Source organism: Pongo abelii, chromosome 1, assembly GCF_028885655.2.
Source record: "Pongo abelii isolate AG06213 chromosome 1, NHGRI_mPonAbe1-v2.0_pri, whole genome shotgun sequence".
NCBI lineage: Eukaryota > Metazoa > Chordata > Mammalia > Primates > Hominidae > Pongo > Pongo abelii.
The window spans coordinates 100,747,445-100,766,207 of record NC_071985.2 but is presented as its reverse complement, the minus strand read 5'-3'; the positions used below and the strand labels follow the sequence as shown (position 1 = coordinate 100,766,207).

General features: G+C 51.2%; 1 protein-coding gene across 1 annotated transcript; it reads right to left on the bottom strand.

Moving 5' to 3' along the window:
• Positions 1-113: 113 nt before the first annotated feature.
• On the bottom strand, positions 114-14,747 carry SV2A (synaptic vesicle glycoprotein 2A). Its single transcript, NM_001133469.1, is given in 13 exon segments — positions 114-1,986; positions 2,671-2,830; positions 3,430-3,636; positions 4,475-4,608; positions 4,814-4,978; positions 5,986-6,074; positions 6,255-6,365; positions 6,600-6,689; positions 7,374-7,507; positions 7,630-7,781; positions 8,607-8,787; positions 10,019-10,988; positions 14,658-14,747. Coding segments are annotated over 12 exon segments (2,229 nt in total). The 5' UTR covers positions 10,641-10,988; positions 14,658-14,747; the 3' UTR covers positions 114-1,802.
• Positions 14,748-18,763: the final 4,016 nt, after the last annotated feature.

The following is an 18,763-nucleotide window of genomic DNA, read 5'->3' as shown; positions in this document are numbered from 1 at the left end:
TCTGACCTTCAGTTTGGAAAGTTGTTTTTCCATCTCACCATTTTACCCTGCAGGGCTGTTAGGAGAACTGGATGTAGGTGGAGAGTCACAGAAGCAGGTATAGCCATTTTGTATTTTGAGGACTTGTTTCCGTTTTATTTTTCATCAATATTTTTCATTGCATTTTTCACATCAACAGAGTTGGGTTTAGGGTTCCCCAGGAGAGCAAGGGAGATGGATGGGTCCCTCCCAGGGGTGCAAGGAAGAGGGCTACGTCCAGCATGTGAGGAGTGAGGGACAAGGGCACAGGGCACACACTCGTACACTGGGCACTGGAGAAGGCAGTCTTTTGAGCACAGACACCAAAGAGTTAAACAGTCACCACCTGGTACAGTGTTACAAAATGGGGGGAGTGACCACAGGGTTGGGGCACCGGACGGACGCAGCATTACGAAGGTGAATTTTGATTTTCTTTTTTGTTATTTTCACTTTTTTCCTTTTAACTTTTTTTAAACATTTTACAAACATCTAAAAACTACAACACGTCACAGCTACAGTGGGGTGAGGGGAGGGCACCAAAGAAAGCAGCCACACAGAGTGGGGTGGGACAGGGCAGCCTAACCTACAGAGGCTATTGTGTGGAAGGGTAAAATGGGGAAACTGAGGCTTCCAGTCCCTGCATTAGGGGTCCCTCACTCTGCCCAACTTCACCCCACTCAGAGGAGCTGCCAGGAGGGCCCCTGCTTCCTGCCTCTGCCCCAGCTCCTTGTGCTTTTTGATCTGCTGGTTTGACCAGATGCCTGGTTTCTTTCCCTCCCCTGCTCCCCTGCCTGTGAGGGGACAGGTCGGGGGCATGGGAGAGCAGCTGTGCTGTTCCTGCCTGTGCTGTAGTGGGTGGAGCCTCTCACTCCAGAGGAGGCCTCTGCTTCTTGAGGAGGGAAGGAGATGGGCCTTGTCAGATGCCCTCAGATCTCCCTAGACTGTGGGACACTTATCCCAGGCTGGCCTAGGACTCCTCCATCCCAGGCTCAACACAGAAACCAGATTAGGGGAGGAATTATGGGAGGCAGGGTTGTGTGTGCATCCGCTGAAATCACCCTTGGATTATATTTGAGGACAGTATAGTGATACCCCGCCCCATGGCACATGCACACACATAGGTAAGTATACATACACATTCACACACAGTCCTGTGGAGCTGCCTCAGAACTTAATCTATTAATAAATAAGAATCAGAAAGCTAATTTCATAAAATTCAGGCTTCATATTTGCAGCCCAAATTGAGAGGGAAGTGGAGGCCAGAGGGCTGAGGTTTATTGCTTCTCCCCCAGCGTCCAACAGGAGGTGTGAGAGGGCACCCGAGGCCCACCCTTCAGACTCTTAAGAAGTTCTTTTGGTCCGTGGTCTACACCAGAGCCTCAGCCCCCAGCATAATTGCATACCTGTGGTTTCACCAGGGCCTAGGCAGAGGGAATGATGGGGAAGGCAGGAAGCCTCTTCTGGAACCCCTGGAACAGGGAAGCAAGGGCCCCTCTCTAACAGGGGGAGAAGGATGGGGCTCAGCCTTCTCTTGTGCAAAGTTAAGGGTAGTGGGAAATGGGGAGTACAGCTTCATCTCAAAACTGGGATGAAGGAGCCTTCCCTGTAGTCCCTGCCCACGAGGGTCACACACATGCATACGCACACGCACACACAGCTAAGACACCAAACACGGGGAGTGGGGAGTGAGGGCTCTGGAGGTCAGGATGGCAGGGCAGGGAGGGGAAGGAAGGAGTTGTTGGTCTCACAGTGTGCCTGCCAATCCCAAAGCCCTAGAGACCCCTTCACTGCAGCACCTGCCCCCGGGTCTCAGGCAGCTTCAGGGCCAGAGAGCTGCCAAGGGCAAGGGCAGCTGAGGCAAAGAGGATGGGTGCAGCCTTGGTGATTCCCACGAAGGATGTGAAGATGCTGATCCCCAGCACAGCTGCCAGCTTACACAGGGCATTCAGGAAGCCGAAAGCTGTGGTCCTGCTCAGGAGTCCCCCAGTGCAGCGCGGCGCAAGGTACAGGAGGGAGGCAAAGGAAGAGCGGAGGGCAGGGAAGTGAAGGCCAGGAAGAGGCAGGCAGTGTCCAACAGGGAGAGAGAAGGTTGGAGATCAGAGAGGTAAAGGACGTACACCAGGAATGTAGATAAATTGAGAGACAAGGGGAAAGGAGACCAAAAATTGAGGTTAACAGTGAAGACTTCGAGGAGTAGATACAAAAGCTACCCGATTTTTTCTTTTTCTTTTTCTTTTTTTTTTTGAGATGGAGTCTTGCTCTGTTGCCCAGGCTGGAGTGCAGTGGTGCGATCTCGGCTCACTGAAAGCTCCACCTCCCGGGTTCAAGCAATTCTCCTGCCTTAGCCTCCTGAGTAGCTGCGATTACAGGCACCCAGCTAACTTTTTGTGTTTTTAGTATAGACAGGGTTTCACCATGTTGGTCAGGCTGGTTTCAAACTCCTGACCTCAGGTGATCTGCCCGCCTCGGCCTCCCAAAGCACTGGGATTACAGGCATGAGTCACCGTGCCCGGCCAAAGCTACCAGATTTTAGAGGAGAAAATGGAAATGTATATCCTCCCACCCCTAAGGATGCTCTTCCCATTCAGCCCTCCTTCCTCACCCCACCCCTCCCCTGAATCCACTGCCCTGCCCCCACCACATTCCAACTACCTCTTGTCTGAGGGGTAGAGTTCAACAGTCAGCACGTCTAGCGCATTCCAGGATGCAATGCTGACCCCGCCAAAAAGGCAGAGCAGAGCGATCATGGCCGACTCACTGTTCCCAAAAGACAGGAAGAAGCAGGAGACACAGGACATCACGCTGGAGCCAGCTGGAGCCAGGAGAGGAGAGAGCAGCATGAGCCTGGCCACGGTGAAACCCACCCACAGCCCGCCCTGTCCCATCAGCTGGCTTTCGGATAGCCCAGGATGAGACTTGTTCCCAAGGTATCCAAAAGGAAGGCTTTTCACTCCTCCTCAACCTCCCTTATAATTGTTTATTAATAATATCAGTAATCATCATTTATTCAATGCCAGCCATGGACCAAGGCAATTGACGCTTTACATGCATTGATCTAGCACATCAACCCTACGACACAGGTACTATTATCACCTCCATTTTGCAGAGGAAACAACCAGGCTCATAGAGGTAACTTGCCAGAGGCCAGAGGTAGGTGGTGGAGCTGAGATTCAAAACCCATAACCTCAAAGCCTGTGCCCTAACCACTTGCAATTCTGCTTACCTCCTTTACCCCCAGAGAAGCTTCTGTGCCAGTCCCCACCCCATCCTGCAGCACCCCCTAAACAGAAAACATGAGAGAGAGGAACTCTCTGACCAATCTCTTCCACAGCCCAAGGTGAGAAGCCTGTTGACTGCCTCCCGCAGCCCCTGGCCCCTACTATCAGATCTGACTCAGCCTCTCCCCCTTACCAAGCATTCTGAGCCTGCCAATCTTGTCCATGAGCAGGGCAGACACGATATTCCCAGGAAGCACTGCCAGTGTCCCCAGGAAGCTCACAAAGTATACCATGTAGGCACCTTCGCCCGTCCCTGTCACGTCTAGCGGGCAGCCCTCCTTGTTGTGCAGGAATGTACTGTTTATCAGACGGCTGTTCACAAACTTGTACTCAAACAGGTCTGTGGACAAAGGCCAAGATAAGCAGGCAGTCATAGCAGATGGGAGAGGGAGGCTGTTACAGCTTATGGCTCAGGGCTCTGCATGTATGAAAGTTAGTAGGAGGGGCTCTCAAAATTATTCACAGTGCTAATCACAAAACATCAAATAATATCACCATGGGAACTAGGGATCTTGAGAGCAGAAAATGACCATCATCTGTCCAACAGTGTGACTTTGTCCAAGTTCTCATATTAATAGTCTTAGCTGTTCATTCATTCTTTCTGTCCGTGCTAGCTGACTATAAGCAGTAGCGATGCGGTGGACTTAGGAAATTTTTCTGAGAAAAACATTTCAAATAAAAAAAAGTTCTATCCATTGTTGTTTTCCTGCAAGATGGAAAAAGCTCGCCCAGTATGAGGTGGGAAATTTCAGTCTAGCTCACAAAACCAGCATTTCATGTGCATATACTGAAGTTTGAGAATCACTATTAAAAAGGAATGGATTCATGCAATGATCCCCACCAAATACCCCTTTTATTGTTTTTCTTTTTCCCAAGAATGCTATTTTGGATGATTTTTACCTTCTTCAAAGGTACATTAATTTTACCTCACTGAGTTATAATTTCAGCCAAAGGCAAATAAACTTGATTTTTTTGTCTGATATTCTAGTACAGGAAAATGTCCAACATCCATTAGATTTTCAGAATTATTGGTGGTAGCTATCAGGCCCCTCTACCACCTTCCCACAGGGGTCCAGGGATCTCAGCTTGAGAACCCTAAGATAGTGAATGAAAAAGGTTCCTTCTCATCAATTCCACCCAACCCTTTGGTCTGACACCCACCAGCCACCCCGCCTTACCAGTGTTATAGAACACAGTGTTGATGAATGTGCAGTTGCGGAAAAACGTGTTGCTGGATGTGACATCCTCGAAATAACACTCTTCAAACAGGGAATCCTCAAAGGACACTGACTTCAGCCGCAGCCCAATGAACCTGTAAGGCCAGGATGATGAAAGACACTCCCCCATCATCCTCATGCCCCCTCCAAGACTCACTCTTTAGCGAAGTAATGGGAAGCTGGGCATTGAGAAGAAACCGCAAGTGTTTGCCGCCCAAATGTCTTGAACCCCTAGACTCATAAAAGAGACAAGAGGTAGAAGGAACAGGGAAGAAGTGAAGTTTAAAAGTCCCCACATACTTGTCATTGAAGTACTGCCCGCCTCGGTGGATCTGATTCTCCAACGTGAAGTTAAAAGTTACATGCTCTACGCGCTCCCCGGGGAACACTTTGGTGCGGGATGCGTAGTCCACTGCCTGGAGATGGCGGATCATGTCAGGAAACCAGACGGTCAGGCCATAGTAGCTGAAGAGTCAAGGACAATGGAAACAGACAACAGGGCTTCAGACAAGGCTCAGAGATTAGAATCAAGCAGAGGAGAAAATGGAAATGTGTATCCTCTCCAGAACGAGGGAGAAATGGAGTCAACCTCTGTTAGGACCTTGCTCCTCTCCAACCTCACCAGCTTCTCCCTGCTCCGCCCTTCAGCAGTTTCTGTGCTCCTGGGGGACTTCAGGGTCTCGCACAGCAGCCACTATACTTTTTCTTACCTCCCAAGCATTTGCTTTTCCCTCTGCCAAAAACACTCTTCTCCACCCCAGCCACCCCCACTCCACCTGTCTGACTCCCATTCACCCTTTAGGACTTAGGTCCCCACCCCAGCCCAAGCCCCAAGTGCTCCCACTGCCCTTCCCCCATCCTTCTCTCATCACCCTGCTTCATAGCAAGTTTCATCTCACTTCTTTTTTTTTCTTTTGAGACGGAGTCTCGCTCTGTCACCCAGGCTGGAGTGCAGTGGCGCGATCTCGACTCACTGCAACCTCCGCCACCCAGATTCACGCCATTCTCCTGCCTCAGCCTCCAGAGTAGCTGGGACTATAGGCGCCCGCCACCATGCCCAGCTAATTTTTTGTATTTTTAGTAAAGACAGGGTTTCACCGTAGCCAGGATGGTCTCGATCTCCTGACCTCATGATCTGCCCACCTCGTCCTCCCAAAGTGCTGGGATTACAGGCTTGAGCCACCGCTCCTGGCCTCATCGTCCTGCTTCTTGACCAAAACATAAACTCCAGGAGGACCTGGGACCACGTCTGTTTCATCCCAGCACACAATAGAAACTGAATCCTGGTCAGCCTACAGTACAAGTTTGTTGAGTGAACTAGTGAAGTAGAGGAGCTGGCTGCAGGATCAGAGGGGGTCTGCATGGCACCTTCCCTCATCGCTTGTCCCCTGCATCTCCATTCTCCCCACCTCTCTCCCAGCCCACACACCACCACAACCACCACATATCACCCAGCCCACCCATCTCCTCACCTGAATGACATGGTGAACCACACACCCATCATCATCAGAGTGATGCGCCGATATTCGGGACCAAAACAGGAGAGAAAATTCCCCCAAACCTACAGGGGACCGGACAAAGTCAGACCTTGGCTATACTAAGTTCTAGCACCCATAGGTCCCCACTTTTCTGCCCTCCCACCTCCCTTCAGCTCATCCATCACCCACACACATAGACTTCAGTCCTGCCTTCTTCTCCACTTCCCCCACTCCCTTCTCTCTACCACCCCGTCCACCATTACCTGCCCCCCTAGGCTCAAGGCCCGGACCCCCCAGCGCTGGTACCAGGTCCCTGTGTCCGACTGGATCTCAATCAATTCATCCTCCTGATGAATCGTCTTAATGTGGGTTACCTGGGGTCAAGAGAAGGGGTGGGCAGTGGCAGTCACACACTCTGTGTTTCCCAACCTCCGCCAGGTGCCTCAGTTTCCCCTGCATTAGCAAAATGGGAGGCAGGAGGTGGACATGATACCCTAAAATCTCCTTATGGTAGAGTGTGGTCTGAGGTGGGGGGTACTCAGAGAGGGGCCAGGTAGGGGCTGGGGCTGCAGGGCGTGGAGGTCTGAGTCGGGAGGGCTGTGGCTTACTGAGAACACTCGCTCAGGATGTCCCTTGGCTCGCATGTTGGTATCATGGACCTGCTTCAGCACCATCCAGGCCTCATCATGCTTCCCATTCTAGAGCCAAAGACACAATCCCCACATCCAAGTCAGCCCCTGCCTGACCCAGAGTTATAGACCCCCTACCACCCACCTGGCTTCTGTAGTCACAGGACACTAAATGGTTCCCGGCCCTCAACCCCACCACCAAGCCCTGACCTGTGGGCATGCACTGACCACTCTGAAAGAGCCCCAAGCTGAGGTATAGCAAGACAATCAGACTTGGGCAAGAGCTGCAGGTTGGGGGTGGGGAGTGTTGTCCAGGGGAAAAAGGCAAGCACAGGTCCTGGGAATTCCGTAGTACAGAGGAAAGTAAAAACCAAAGGTAAGGGAAATGATGGGCAAGCATGTAGTCAAAGACCTAATCCTGCTGGGGTTAGGAGGGGAAGGTGTAGGGGGTGGGAATGTCTCTTGAGCTGTAAATGCAGGACAGGGCCAAGGCCCTTCCCTGCAAAATCTTAAGTCATCCATGGGTGAAGAGGTCCCCTGGTTTCTCCACCCAAGAACCCCTCAGGGACACATTCCAAGGCAAAGGATGCAAGACAAAGTCCCCGGGAGAGTGGACTCTGTGAGGAAGGCAGGCAGTAAAACAGGATCAAATCAAACTCCAGTTGGTGTTTGAACACAGGAGCCCCTGCTGCCCTCCACACTCCACAGCCTGCACCCCACCCCACCCCACCCCATGCAGCTCAGCCCCATCACCTCTAGGAAGAAACGGGGGCTCTCAGGCTGCGTGGTCAGAGCCCCAATGGCAAACACAGAAGGAAAGGCGCAGACGAGGACGAAGACCCTCCAGCTGTGGAACTGGTAGGCAGAACCCATCTGAAAACTCCACCCTGGTAGGGAGAAAGTGACAGCATCAGCAGAGAGGCCAGAGGCTGAGGGAGCCCACCACAGGGAGCACAGAAGAAGAGGGAGGAGGGAGATAACCTGGGTTGGATTCCGGGGGGCTGCTCACCGTAGTGGGGGATGATGGCCCAGGCCATAGCAGCTGCGTACACGCCACCAATCATCCAAAACATGCAGAGCCAGCTCAAATGCTCCCCTCGTTTCTCCTGGGCCAGAAACTCGGAGAAATAGGAGAAGACAATGGGGATGGACCCTCCAATCCTGAAGTGCATTTCAAGAATTCAGCATTAGCAAATGGCCATAGTCCTGATCCCCTGCCCCAATGCTTTGGACCCCGAGCCCCTTTTGTCTTCCAGGCTTTTGAAGAGACTCCATCTCACACATAAAGCCTTACAAGCTCCCCTGTGGGCCAGCCATCAAGCACCCATCCTTGGGACCATGGGCAACAGGGAAGCGAGTCTCAGGGAAAGGGAAAGAGCAAATCCTAAATCTTGAAAATGACTTACAGAGTTGGAAGGGAGGGAAGGTAATTGCAGAAAAGAGAATAAATCTCCAGAGAAAAAAGACAAGCCAAAAGCCTCCAAGGGCAGATGTTGTGGGAATGGCCAGAAAGGAGTTTGGAGTTGAAGCAGAGTAAGCGGGCCTGCCATGCTTGCAAAAGTGAAGGGGCAGTGCGGGCAAGGCGTCAGGGTTCTGGCAGGTGTGGGTGTTAGCAAGGTTTGTTGTGTAATGCAGGAAATGCGTAGACTCTAGTAGGGGGTAACTCTGGGTCCACATGAGCCCAGGGGTGGGGCTGAGGCCCACTAGGCCTCTTTGTGGAGGCAGGCTCAAAAATGGAACTAGAGGTGGGGTGGAGGACTCAGGAGTGGGCCGACATGGAACAGCATTCTGGACAGCAGCAGACAGGTCCTGGGCAGGGAGGAGCTGGCCTGAAGATGGTCGGGGGAGAAAGGAACTCATTCATCCATTCAACTCACACAGATTTAAGGTGCATTTGGTGTGCGTGGAACTGTGCTGGGCCCTAAAGATACAACAGTGACCAAGGCACAGTCCTGCCCTCAAGGGGCTTAGAAAGTGGACACTCACCCAACCCCAGAAAGTAGGCGGCAGAAGAGGAAAGTGCCGTAACCCTGGACAAAAGATGAGAAGAAGGCGAAGACGCTGTTGACTGACAGCGAGATGAGCAAACACTGCCTCCGACCCAGCCGGTCAGCCAGACCTCCCCAGAGGAAGGCTCCCACCATCATGCCCAGGTAGACGATGAGGCCTGGAAGGAGGAGGAAAACAGGCAGAGGAGGTGTGAGCAGACACACCTCAATTCTCCAAGGAGATGAGCACTGAGGGAGCTGAAGGATCTGAAAAACTCTAGAAGCTAAGTCTACCCAGAGATAGAGCAAGTGAGAGAAAATGAATGGTGTGAGCAAAGACAGAAGATCATCTCTGCAGGCCAGGGGTTCAAAGGCAGGAATGAAGATATGGGAGAACCTGCAACTCCACTCTCTTCGGTCTGTCTCATTTCTCACTCTGACACACACACAGTGACACCTTTACCCCTGACTCACTTTGAAGGAGGAATGGGTGTGCCTAGGATCACAGACCACCCCAGGGTCCTCTCTATTCTCCCTGCTTTGATCCCTCGAAGCAGCAGGAGAGCTCTCATGTGTTCCTGGGGAAAGGGGCTCCAATTCATTTCATCTTCCCAGGAAATCCCCCACACAAAATCCATCCTTTACTCCTTCCAGTCTCAATATTTCTGGTCCAAAAACTCTCCTGTTTTTCACTTCCTTCATAAAACCAGAGCTGGAATTAATCTTTAAAATCATCTACTCCAAACTTTGCATTTTCCCATGCCCAAATCAAGCCCCAGGAAGAAGAGACCTGTCCAAGACCCCATGGCAATTTGGTGGCAGAGTAAGGCCTCGATTCTTTCTCTGTGAGTCTAGGGGGTTCCTCCTCAGAGTCCCTGTCAGGAAAGGCCATCAAAGACTACATCCTGTCCCCTAGAAACTCCCATCTGAGTGAGAGAAAGTCTAACCAGCTTCTCTGGCAGAAGATCCAGGACCCTCCCCCTCCCCCAACCACCCCAAACTGACTCTCCCCATTTATACCAAGGAGTTTGGATACTGGCTTCTTGTTCCCCAATCAGTGAAAGGTAACAGGATAACCAGAGGGAAAGCTATGAAGAAACATTAAATGGTAGGGACCATCCCACCACAGCCACCTCCTGCAGAATGAAGCAGACCACCACCCAATCACTGGCCCAAGCCCCAGTCCAGCTGTCCTCCCGCAAGCCCCTCTTTCACATTCAACTTCACCCTGACCCAAGGCCAAGAAGAGGGAGTGTGTGAGGGAAGAGTGTGCAGAGGAACCCTGAGCCCTCTGGGAACATCTTGGGTGCAGGGTCCTAGGGAACCCAGTGGTAAGGACAAGAGCAATTTCCAGGAGCAAGGAGGTTTCCAGAGTTTGAGGGGATGAGGCTGGAGCCCCCCATGTCTTACCTAGCATGCCTTTGTTGGAGTCGGACAGGCACATGTCTTTCTCAGCGCTGGGCAGCACAAAGCCCACCACAAAGACCTCCACACCATCAGCCATCAGCGCCAGACCAAGCACAAAATACAGTGTCCACTGGAAGCGGCCATGGCCACACTCCCGTAGGATGGCTTCATACTGTTGGGCCAGTTCTTCTCGTTCTTTCCGTCGTTGTGCCTCCCCCCGGCCCCCAGGGGGACCCTCCCCATCACTCAAGCCCCCCCTTACTCCAGCCAGGGGCGCCCCATCTGCCATCCGCTCGCCTTTGCCCCCAGACTCTGCCCGGGGAATGCCCTGATATTCCCCTTCGTAGATCTCATCATCCTCGTCATGGCCCTCAGTAGCATCACTGGACGCACCACCTTCCTCTTCATCCTGGGTCCCTTCTCCTCGGTAATAACCATCACTGGGGGCAGGGAAGTCATCATCATCCTCCTCCTCCTCAAAGCGGGAATACGATCTTCGGGAATATTCATCCTGGACTCTGTCCAGGCCCTTCACCACCTTCTTGGCCGCATGCTTTTTGACTTCCTTAGCAATGTCTTTGGCCCCACGGATGAAAGCTGCCCGGTCTCGGAAGCCCTCTTCCATGATGGGGCTTGGGGCACTTCACCGGGTCTTCTCCACCTCCTGCTTCTTTTTCAGCTTTTTGCTCAAGGACTTGTAGAGTCAAAAAGACCCCACCCCACAGTTACTTAGATGAAGTGTGTTCCAGTATCTTTCGGCACAAAAAAAAAGAGCAAACAGGTCCTAGCCAATGAGTGCCTAGGAGGGAAAAGGAAGGAGAGGAGCTTTGACCTATACCCAGTTCAGTTGGGTGGATGGGGAAGGGACAGGGGGAGCAGGGGAATGGGAAGGGGAAGGGGAGCCAGACTGGGAGGCTAAGCCAGGATAACTCAGGAAGGGTCGCCTGCTTCTCTTCCACAAGCCTCTGGAGACCTAGAAAAAATAAAAGACAGCAAAAGGAAGTTGTGAGTCCTAAGGTGGTGAAGAAGGCCAATATAAAGCCTCTCAACCCAGAGCCCCATGTGGACCATGTGGTGCAGAGATGGTCTTCTCGCTTTAGGCTCCCATCCACACACTAAAAAAGGGATGGCTATCTGGGCTAACTGGGTCACTCACATAGAAGTCCCCTTACTTTGACCTTGGAGGCCTGGCCTGTGGAATTTGCTCCAAAGTCGCAGTCACTTACCCCCAAACCCACCCCAGCCCTTGCTTTATCACCAATCTGCAAAGAACTAAACAGGAAATATGAGAAACCAGAATTCCCTTCTTTAGTCTTGCCTGGGTTTCTTACTGGGGGTGGAGTTGAGGAGGATGTATAAGAGGACAAGCCCTCCAACCTGTGGCCTTCCCTCCACTGATGGCATCTGAAGGCAGGGGCTTCCACTGTCCTTCCCTCAGGTCCCATGTTTACAGGCTTCAACAAGGAGGGATTTTCTCTCAACATAGTCTAATGGGTAAAAGCTCAGCTTCCAGAGTCACAAAGACATGGGTTTGACTTCCTGTTTTGGCAAACACTAGCCAAGGGACCAAGCCTCAGTTTCTTCTTGTTTAAAAAGGGGAAAGTAAGGGTTGAATGATATAATGTATCTATGCTCCTTACCATAAGTCACCTGGCACATAAAAATGATGAATAAATATTAACTATTAATTTTGTGGTGACAGTAATATAGTGAAATGCCCTATACTACCTCATAAGGTCCCCAAATGAAAGCCATCTTGGATGCTCTTTAGGGTGAGCAGCAGGAAGGGACACTGGCAAGGAGAATGCTGGTTCAGGGCAAAGCACATGACTGCTAGGGGTGACCTAAGTTGAAATCCCAACTCTGCCACTTACTAACTGATCTCAGTCAGGGTAGTTAACCTCCCTAAGCCTCAGTGTCCATATATTTTAACTGGAGATAATTAAATTGGGAGACTGTTTCTTGGAGTTGATGTGAGAATGTAATCTCACAGTAGATACTCTATGTTAGTTTTCTTCCTTCCTATGATGTTGAAAGTGGGAAAGAAACAGGAAGCAGCAAGGGACGACGGGGGGTCATACTTAGATGTTGTTGCCCAGCATCCTTGCAAACAGAGTCCCAAGACCGCCCGTCTATGTTTCAACTAATTCCAGTAGCTGGGCCCACATTAACTACCTCCAGAAAAACAAGGGAAGATCCAGCAAAGGGGGACCTGGAACCCAAGTAAAGTGGAGGAAAGATGGAAAGCTAAGAAAGAGGTGATGACTGTCCACTGCCACCTTGCTTCAGAATGTCATAGATGGGCCCCCTTTCCAAAGACGGGGGTGAGAATGGAAATGACTGTCAAATGCATACATTTCCAACAAGAGGTTCTAAGGCCTACAGTTGCATCCCATCCTTCCAGGGCCTCCCTTCTCCCTTCCTAATCCCCCTTAATCCTTTCTGCTCCTCCTCCAGGAGTCAAGGAAGGAGTCCACAAACACCGCATTGCGTAGGAGGTGGATGTAGAATAAAGGGGGTTTGGGTGCCCCCCAAAAAAGACATTCTCCAGAGGAAGGCATGGGATGGCCCCCTTCCTTCATAGGAGCAGAGGAAGCAGGCCTAGATTCTGATCAGAAATCATCCCCCTAAAAATATTCTGCCTCCGGTGCTCCCACCCATCCAGGGCCTTCATTAAATCATACACACACACACACACACACACACACACACACACACACACACACACACACACACACACACACACACACACACACACACACACACACACACACACACACACACACACACACACACACACACACACACACCCCTGGTAGAAGACGGTAAGCAATGCTATATGGTTCAGAGAGAAGCACTGGCAAGCAGCGCCTTACCCCCTCAGGACAGATGTAAGCAGTGGACCACGGTGACCAGAAGCAGTGACCCCTATGTCACCTTTTCTTCATGGTTCAGGGCCCAACCATCCCCCATGAAAGAGCTGGAACTGCGGAATCCCCTCAGCGCATGGCAATTTGCTAGCTTTCCTCTCTAACCAGGATCTCCCCTCCAGCCCTGAAGGAGGCAGGACCCACCAGGAGCCATACTCTATGTTTGTTGACCCTATTTCCCCCGAGAGGGGCACGTAGGGCAGAGAAGCCTTCCACAACCACAGCAGGATATGAGGGCTCAACAGCCAGCTCCCTCAGGGCCAGCAAGCCCAGGAGGTCAGGAGAGAAAGAAAGAAGACAAATTCTTTGAGCTGGTGAGGAAGTGGTGCTATTTTTAGCCCCAAAAACAGCACAGGGTGGCTAAGCCTGGGGGAGAGAGACAAGACTTGGAGAGGTGGAGGTTAAAGGAGACAAGGTTCAGGGTTACAAGGTCCTAGGCTGGCGGACTTCACCTGACAGGAAAAAATGTGCCCAGGAGATTTTCTGCAGAGGGTGGAGACAGACAGGGGACTCCAGAGCAAATGCTTCCTTTCAGAACAGCTCATCCAGCCCTGGATCAGAGGAGGGTCCAGAACCCCCCACCCTCCTCCTAGTCAAAGCCCCTGACTTTGGGGGCCACCCAGATCCCCAGGCCTTCCTAGCTCAGGTGACAAGGTCATTAAAAAGCAATCACTTATCAAAACGTCCGCGGGGGCGGGGGTAGAATGTGGAAGGTGCGGGAGCACCCCTTCCCCATGACAGCCCGGTCATTGAACCTCAGCCGCCACCCAGGACCATCAAGGCTGTGCCTCCCCTCCCCACATCCTACCCAGGGTTAGGGAGATAGGAGCAGCCACAGTTCTGAGGGATAAAAATGAGGGTGTCAGCTGAGAATGCATACTGAGGAATACGGAGAGGCAGAGAGGGGGACGCAGGGAGAGACCTCCGCACGCACAGACATAGAGACCGCCCCTATTAGCATTTGCAGCGACCCCCCCACACCCCATCTTGCCTCAGCTCTGGAATAAGGGAAAAGCCCCCAGAACTGACTAAATCCCTGCTCTGAGCACCTCCTCCACCCTTGGTCCTGCTGCTAGATAAGTGCCCACCTTCACTCAACACCCCTTCCCCCAACCCTGGAGCAACTGCCGCCAGCCCCCGCCATCCATGCCCCCAACACCTGGCCGCTCTCCATTTCTGTCTCCCCAGTATTTCCATTCTTCATTCCCCTTCCCTCCATCCTTCACCTGCCCTTCTACCCCTGCCCCCCTACCCACCCAAGTCCAGGCGCGCACACTGAGGCAGCATCCATTCTCCAGCCCCAGCCAAGGTCATTTATCATTCATCCTGGGGGTGGGGGGACGTCAAGGTGAGGAGGGGATAGGAGTTTGAGGGAACCCCATCCCACCTCACAACCCCACCACCACGTTAATCTCCGAAGGCGATAGTGGGGACTTGGTTAAGGTAGAGAAAAACACCCTCCTCCCCATTCACCAATATTATACATATGCGTGTGTGTGTGCGTGTGTGTGTGTGTGTGTCCTGAAGAGCACAACTGAAATAAGTGTCCATCCCCAAACCACCACCAACCCACCAACCCCCCTCATCCCTAGAGAGGGGATCGTCACCCTCCCCATAAGCAAAGCATCGGAGGATAAAATGGCTGCAAGGCAAGGCAAAGATGCTTCTGCCAGGGGCGGGGTGGAGGTGAGCGACTGAGAAAGGGGTCTCACCTGGGCTGGGTTCCCCCGGTAAGGAGTCCCGGGCGAGGACGGGGGTCCCGGCCGCGGGCGGAGGCGGCAGCGGCGACTGCTCCCGGTACCAGGGAAGCGGCAATGCAGACCTGCCCCCCCACCCCGCCACTCCAGCCCCGCCTCCGCCCCCCCCCCCCCCACCCCGCGCCACTGAGCATCGGGAGAGACCATTGGTGGGGAGGGGAGAAAAAAGGATGGGGAGGGAGTCAGGGCACGGTGAGAAATGATGAAAGGGCCGGAGGTTGTCAAAAGAACAGCTGGAAATGGCACCCAGCCCTTCCCAGGCCCTTCCTAGTAAAAGATAAAAGGAACTACAGAAAAAAACAGTGATGTTAGGAAGACAAGTGGGAAGACAGGGAGATGGGGAATGTGGCAGCCCCTTCCTTAGCACCCCAGTCTCAGTATGGCAGGACCCAATAATTTCAGGGGCTTTTGCTGCCTTCAAAACACCTCCCTTGCCTTCTCCACTGCTCTCAAACTCCTTTTTCACAACAGTCTCCCAAATCCAGAGTGCTCCTACTCCAAGTTTACCTGGACATTTTAGAGAAAGCAGAGATAACAAGGTGTGGTTTCTATCCTGAACTGCCAGAGTCAGAGACCCCTGGATTCCTTCCATCTCTTTCCTCAAAGAACAGTCCAGGTTACTTATTTACAGTGGAGACCTCCTCATCCTATACATTCAGTTGGTGGTAGCAGAAGTATTGGGGAAGTTGAGGGATTTTTACAGACCTGACCAACCGGACAGTTCCCCTTCCATTAATTTGCTCCAATGACTCAAAAAGGATCCTCTCAATACCCTTCTCCATTTTCTCTTACTCTCCTCAACCTCCCTCCCCTCCCCTCCACACACTTGTACTTCCCGGGCAGGAAGAAGTAAATTGTTTCAGCTTTTCCTTTCATCTTTCCTTTGCTCTTGCATCAATAACCTGGACTCAGAGATCCAAGACATGCCACTTGGTGACACTTGATGACCATCCCTGCCGAAGGAGAGGGAATGTGGTGCTTTGGGGAAATACATCCTGAATGTGTCTATGCCAGATAAGGTCAGGACCTTCCGGACAGCACTAACCTGGGCTTGGACCTGGGTTCTCACTGCTAACAAGCTGTCAACTCTTGGTCAAGTTCTCCACATCTGTGAACTTCAGGTTTCTCATCTGGAAAAGGCGGGCTTGGACTAGGTGCTGCATCAGGTCCCTCTCAGATCTAATAGCGTGTGATTCTACCTTACTAAATGTGGAGGCTTCAGAATGCTGAGATATATACATGGAGAAGGCCGACAGGCTATGTCCAAAGAGACCACACAGGTAACATTTGCCAGGTTGAATTTACCTCTGACAGGGACATAGGCCTGGGCTTTGCAGACTCCAAAGCTGGATCTTGGAAATAATCATTCATGCCAACAAAGTTCACAATCTTCTGAAATATAAAGCCATAATACATAAATATTAATTTATCATAAATATTTAACTGTCACTCAGACTGAAAACTCATATCTACATGTCTAGTACATTCTCTCCCTGAAGCCAAATCAGAATCATAATGTCAATGTATAAATGCATAATGACATTACTGGAGGATTTGTATCTTTAATGGCATCTGGCCATCTGCAATAAGGAGCCATGCCAATGGGTCCAGAAAACTCTTCTTGGCAACAATCTTCTACCCCCACCTCTTTGCTATTGGCAGCCTTGCCAGCACTCCTGGACTACTCTGAATCTGACGGCTTTCCAGGATGGTGCTTGGACTGGCCTCAGGGACTCTCCCTTTACTAGGCTTTCATTGCTGACCCATCTTCAGGTTAACACACATTCTTTTTCTTTTTTTTTTTTGAGACAGATTCTTGCTTCGTCGCCCAGGCTGGAGTACAGTGGCACAATCTCGGCTCACTGCAAGCTCCGCCTCCTGGGTTCACGCCATTCTCCTGCCTCAGCCTCCTGAGTAGCTGGGACTACAGGCACCCGCCACCATGCCCGGCTAATTTTTTGTATTTTTAGTAGAGACGGGGTTTCACCGTGTTAGCCAGAATGGTCTCGATCTCCTGACCTTGTGATCCGCCCGCCTCAGCCTCCTAAAGTGCTGGGATTACAGGCGTGAGCCACTGTGCCCGGCTAACTTTTGTATTGTTAATGGAGACAGGGTTTCACCATGTTGGCCAGGCTGCTCTCGAACTCCGGACCTCAAGTGATCCACTCACCTCTGCCTCCCAAAGTGCTGGGATTACAGGCATGAGCCACCACACACAGCCAGGTTGACAACATTCTTTATTTAAATATGTTAAGATTTTCTTTTTTCTTTTTCTTTTTTTTTTTTTTTTGAGACGAAGTCTTGCTCTGTCACCCAGGCTGGAGTGCAGTGGCGTGATCTTGGCTCACTGCAAGCTCCGCCTCCCGGGTTCACACCATTCTCCTGCCTCTTTCTCCCGAGTAGCTGGGACTACAGGCGCCTGCCACCACGCCCGGCTAATTTTTTTGTATTTTTAGTAGAGACGGGGTTTCACCATGTTAGCCAGGATGGTCTCGATCTCCTGACCTCATGATCCACCCACCTCGGCCTCCCAAAGTGCTGGGATTACAGGCATGAGCCACCGTGCCCAGCCAAATATGTTAACATTTTCAATTAGGTTATAGCCAACTCCAGCAGGAGAGCATTTGGCCAGCAGGGAGCCATTTCTTCCCTTTAAGGTGACTTTGCCTACTCTCCACTGATACCTTATTTGCGAAAATAGAAATCTTGTACTCTTAGAGTGAAAGCTTATACCATCAGCCCTCCATATCCATGGGTTTGGCATCCATGGATTCAACCAACTGTGGATGGAAAATGTAGTTAGGCCTATGATGGTTGCATTTGTACTGAACATGTATAGACATTCTCTTGACATTTATTTCCTAAACAGTACAGTATAACTACTTGCATAGTATTTACACTGCATTAGGTATCACAAGTAATCTACAGATGATTTAAAACACACTGGAGGATGTGGCCTAGGTTATATGCAAATGCGCCATTTTATATAAGAGATTTGAGCATTTGTGAATTTTGATTATCTGTGGACAGTCCTGGAACCAATCCCTTGAGAATACACAAATGACTGTACATATTTTCAAGTTCTGAGGGAAGACCTCATCATTTTCCCCCAGGTGCCAGTGCCCTGTCCCACCAACCACTCCCCTTTGTCGTCTCCTTTGCTGGGGCCATTTAATTTTAGAGTTCCTATGGGCTCAGTCCCAGGGGCAGGAAGCCTTCTACTCTCTTCTTGCTCACCACAGGCAGTCCCGACTTTAATACTGCCTATATGCTGATGATTCCCATTTATATCTGCAGTCCAGACCTTCCCATCAAGCCCAGACTCAAAATCTCTGTCTATTCAATATCACCACACGAACATCTAATAAGCATATCAAACTGTGGCAGCTAGAATTTCCGAGCCAACAGCCTCCAGGCTGAAGCAGCTGCCTCCCCTTACCTCAATTTTGTTTCAAATGGTTCCCTGCCATGATGTGAAAAAGGGCTGAGAAATGGTTTTTGGGAGCTCCCTAACTGGCTCTGACCTCAGCCTGCCTCCAATCCCAAACAGCTCTAGTGCGTTATGCACCATGCTATTTATCAATGTTTCTCCTCAGAAACATCCCATCCACCTGGAATGAATTTCTCCTTGCCTGGGAAAGGTCTATCCTTCCTTTAAGATTAAATGCAGGTATCACTTTTTTTCCCAGGAAGTTTTCCTGGACTTTTCTTTTTTTGAGGGGGGAGGTGGGGAACAGAGTTTCGCTCTTGTTGCCCAGGCTGGAGTGCAATGGCTTGATCTCGGCTCACTGCAACCTCTGCCTACCGGATTCAAGCGGTTCTCCTGTCTCAGCCTCCTGAGTAGCTGGGATTACAGGCGCCCACCACTGCACCTGTTTAATTTTTGGTATTTTTAGTAGAGACGGAGTTTGATCATGTCGCCCAGGCTGGTCTCGAACTCCTGACCTCAGGTGGTCTGCCCGCCTCAGCCTCCCAAAGTGCTGGGATTACAGGTGTGAGCCACTGTGCCTGGCCATTTTCCTGGACTTTCATGCCAGAACAGGTAACTTTCTTCCTGCTCT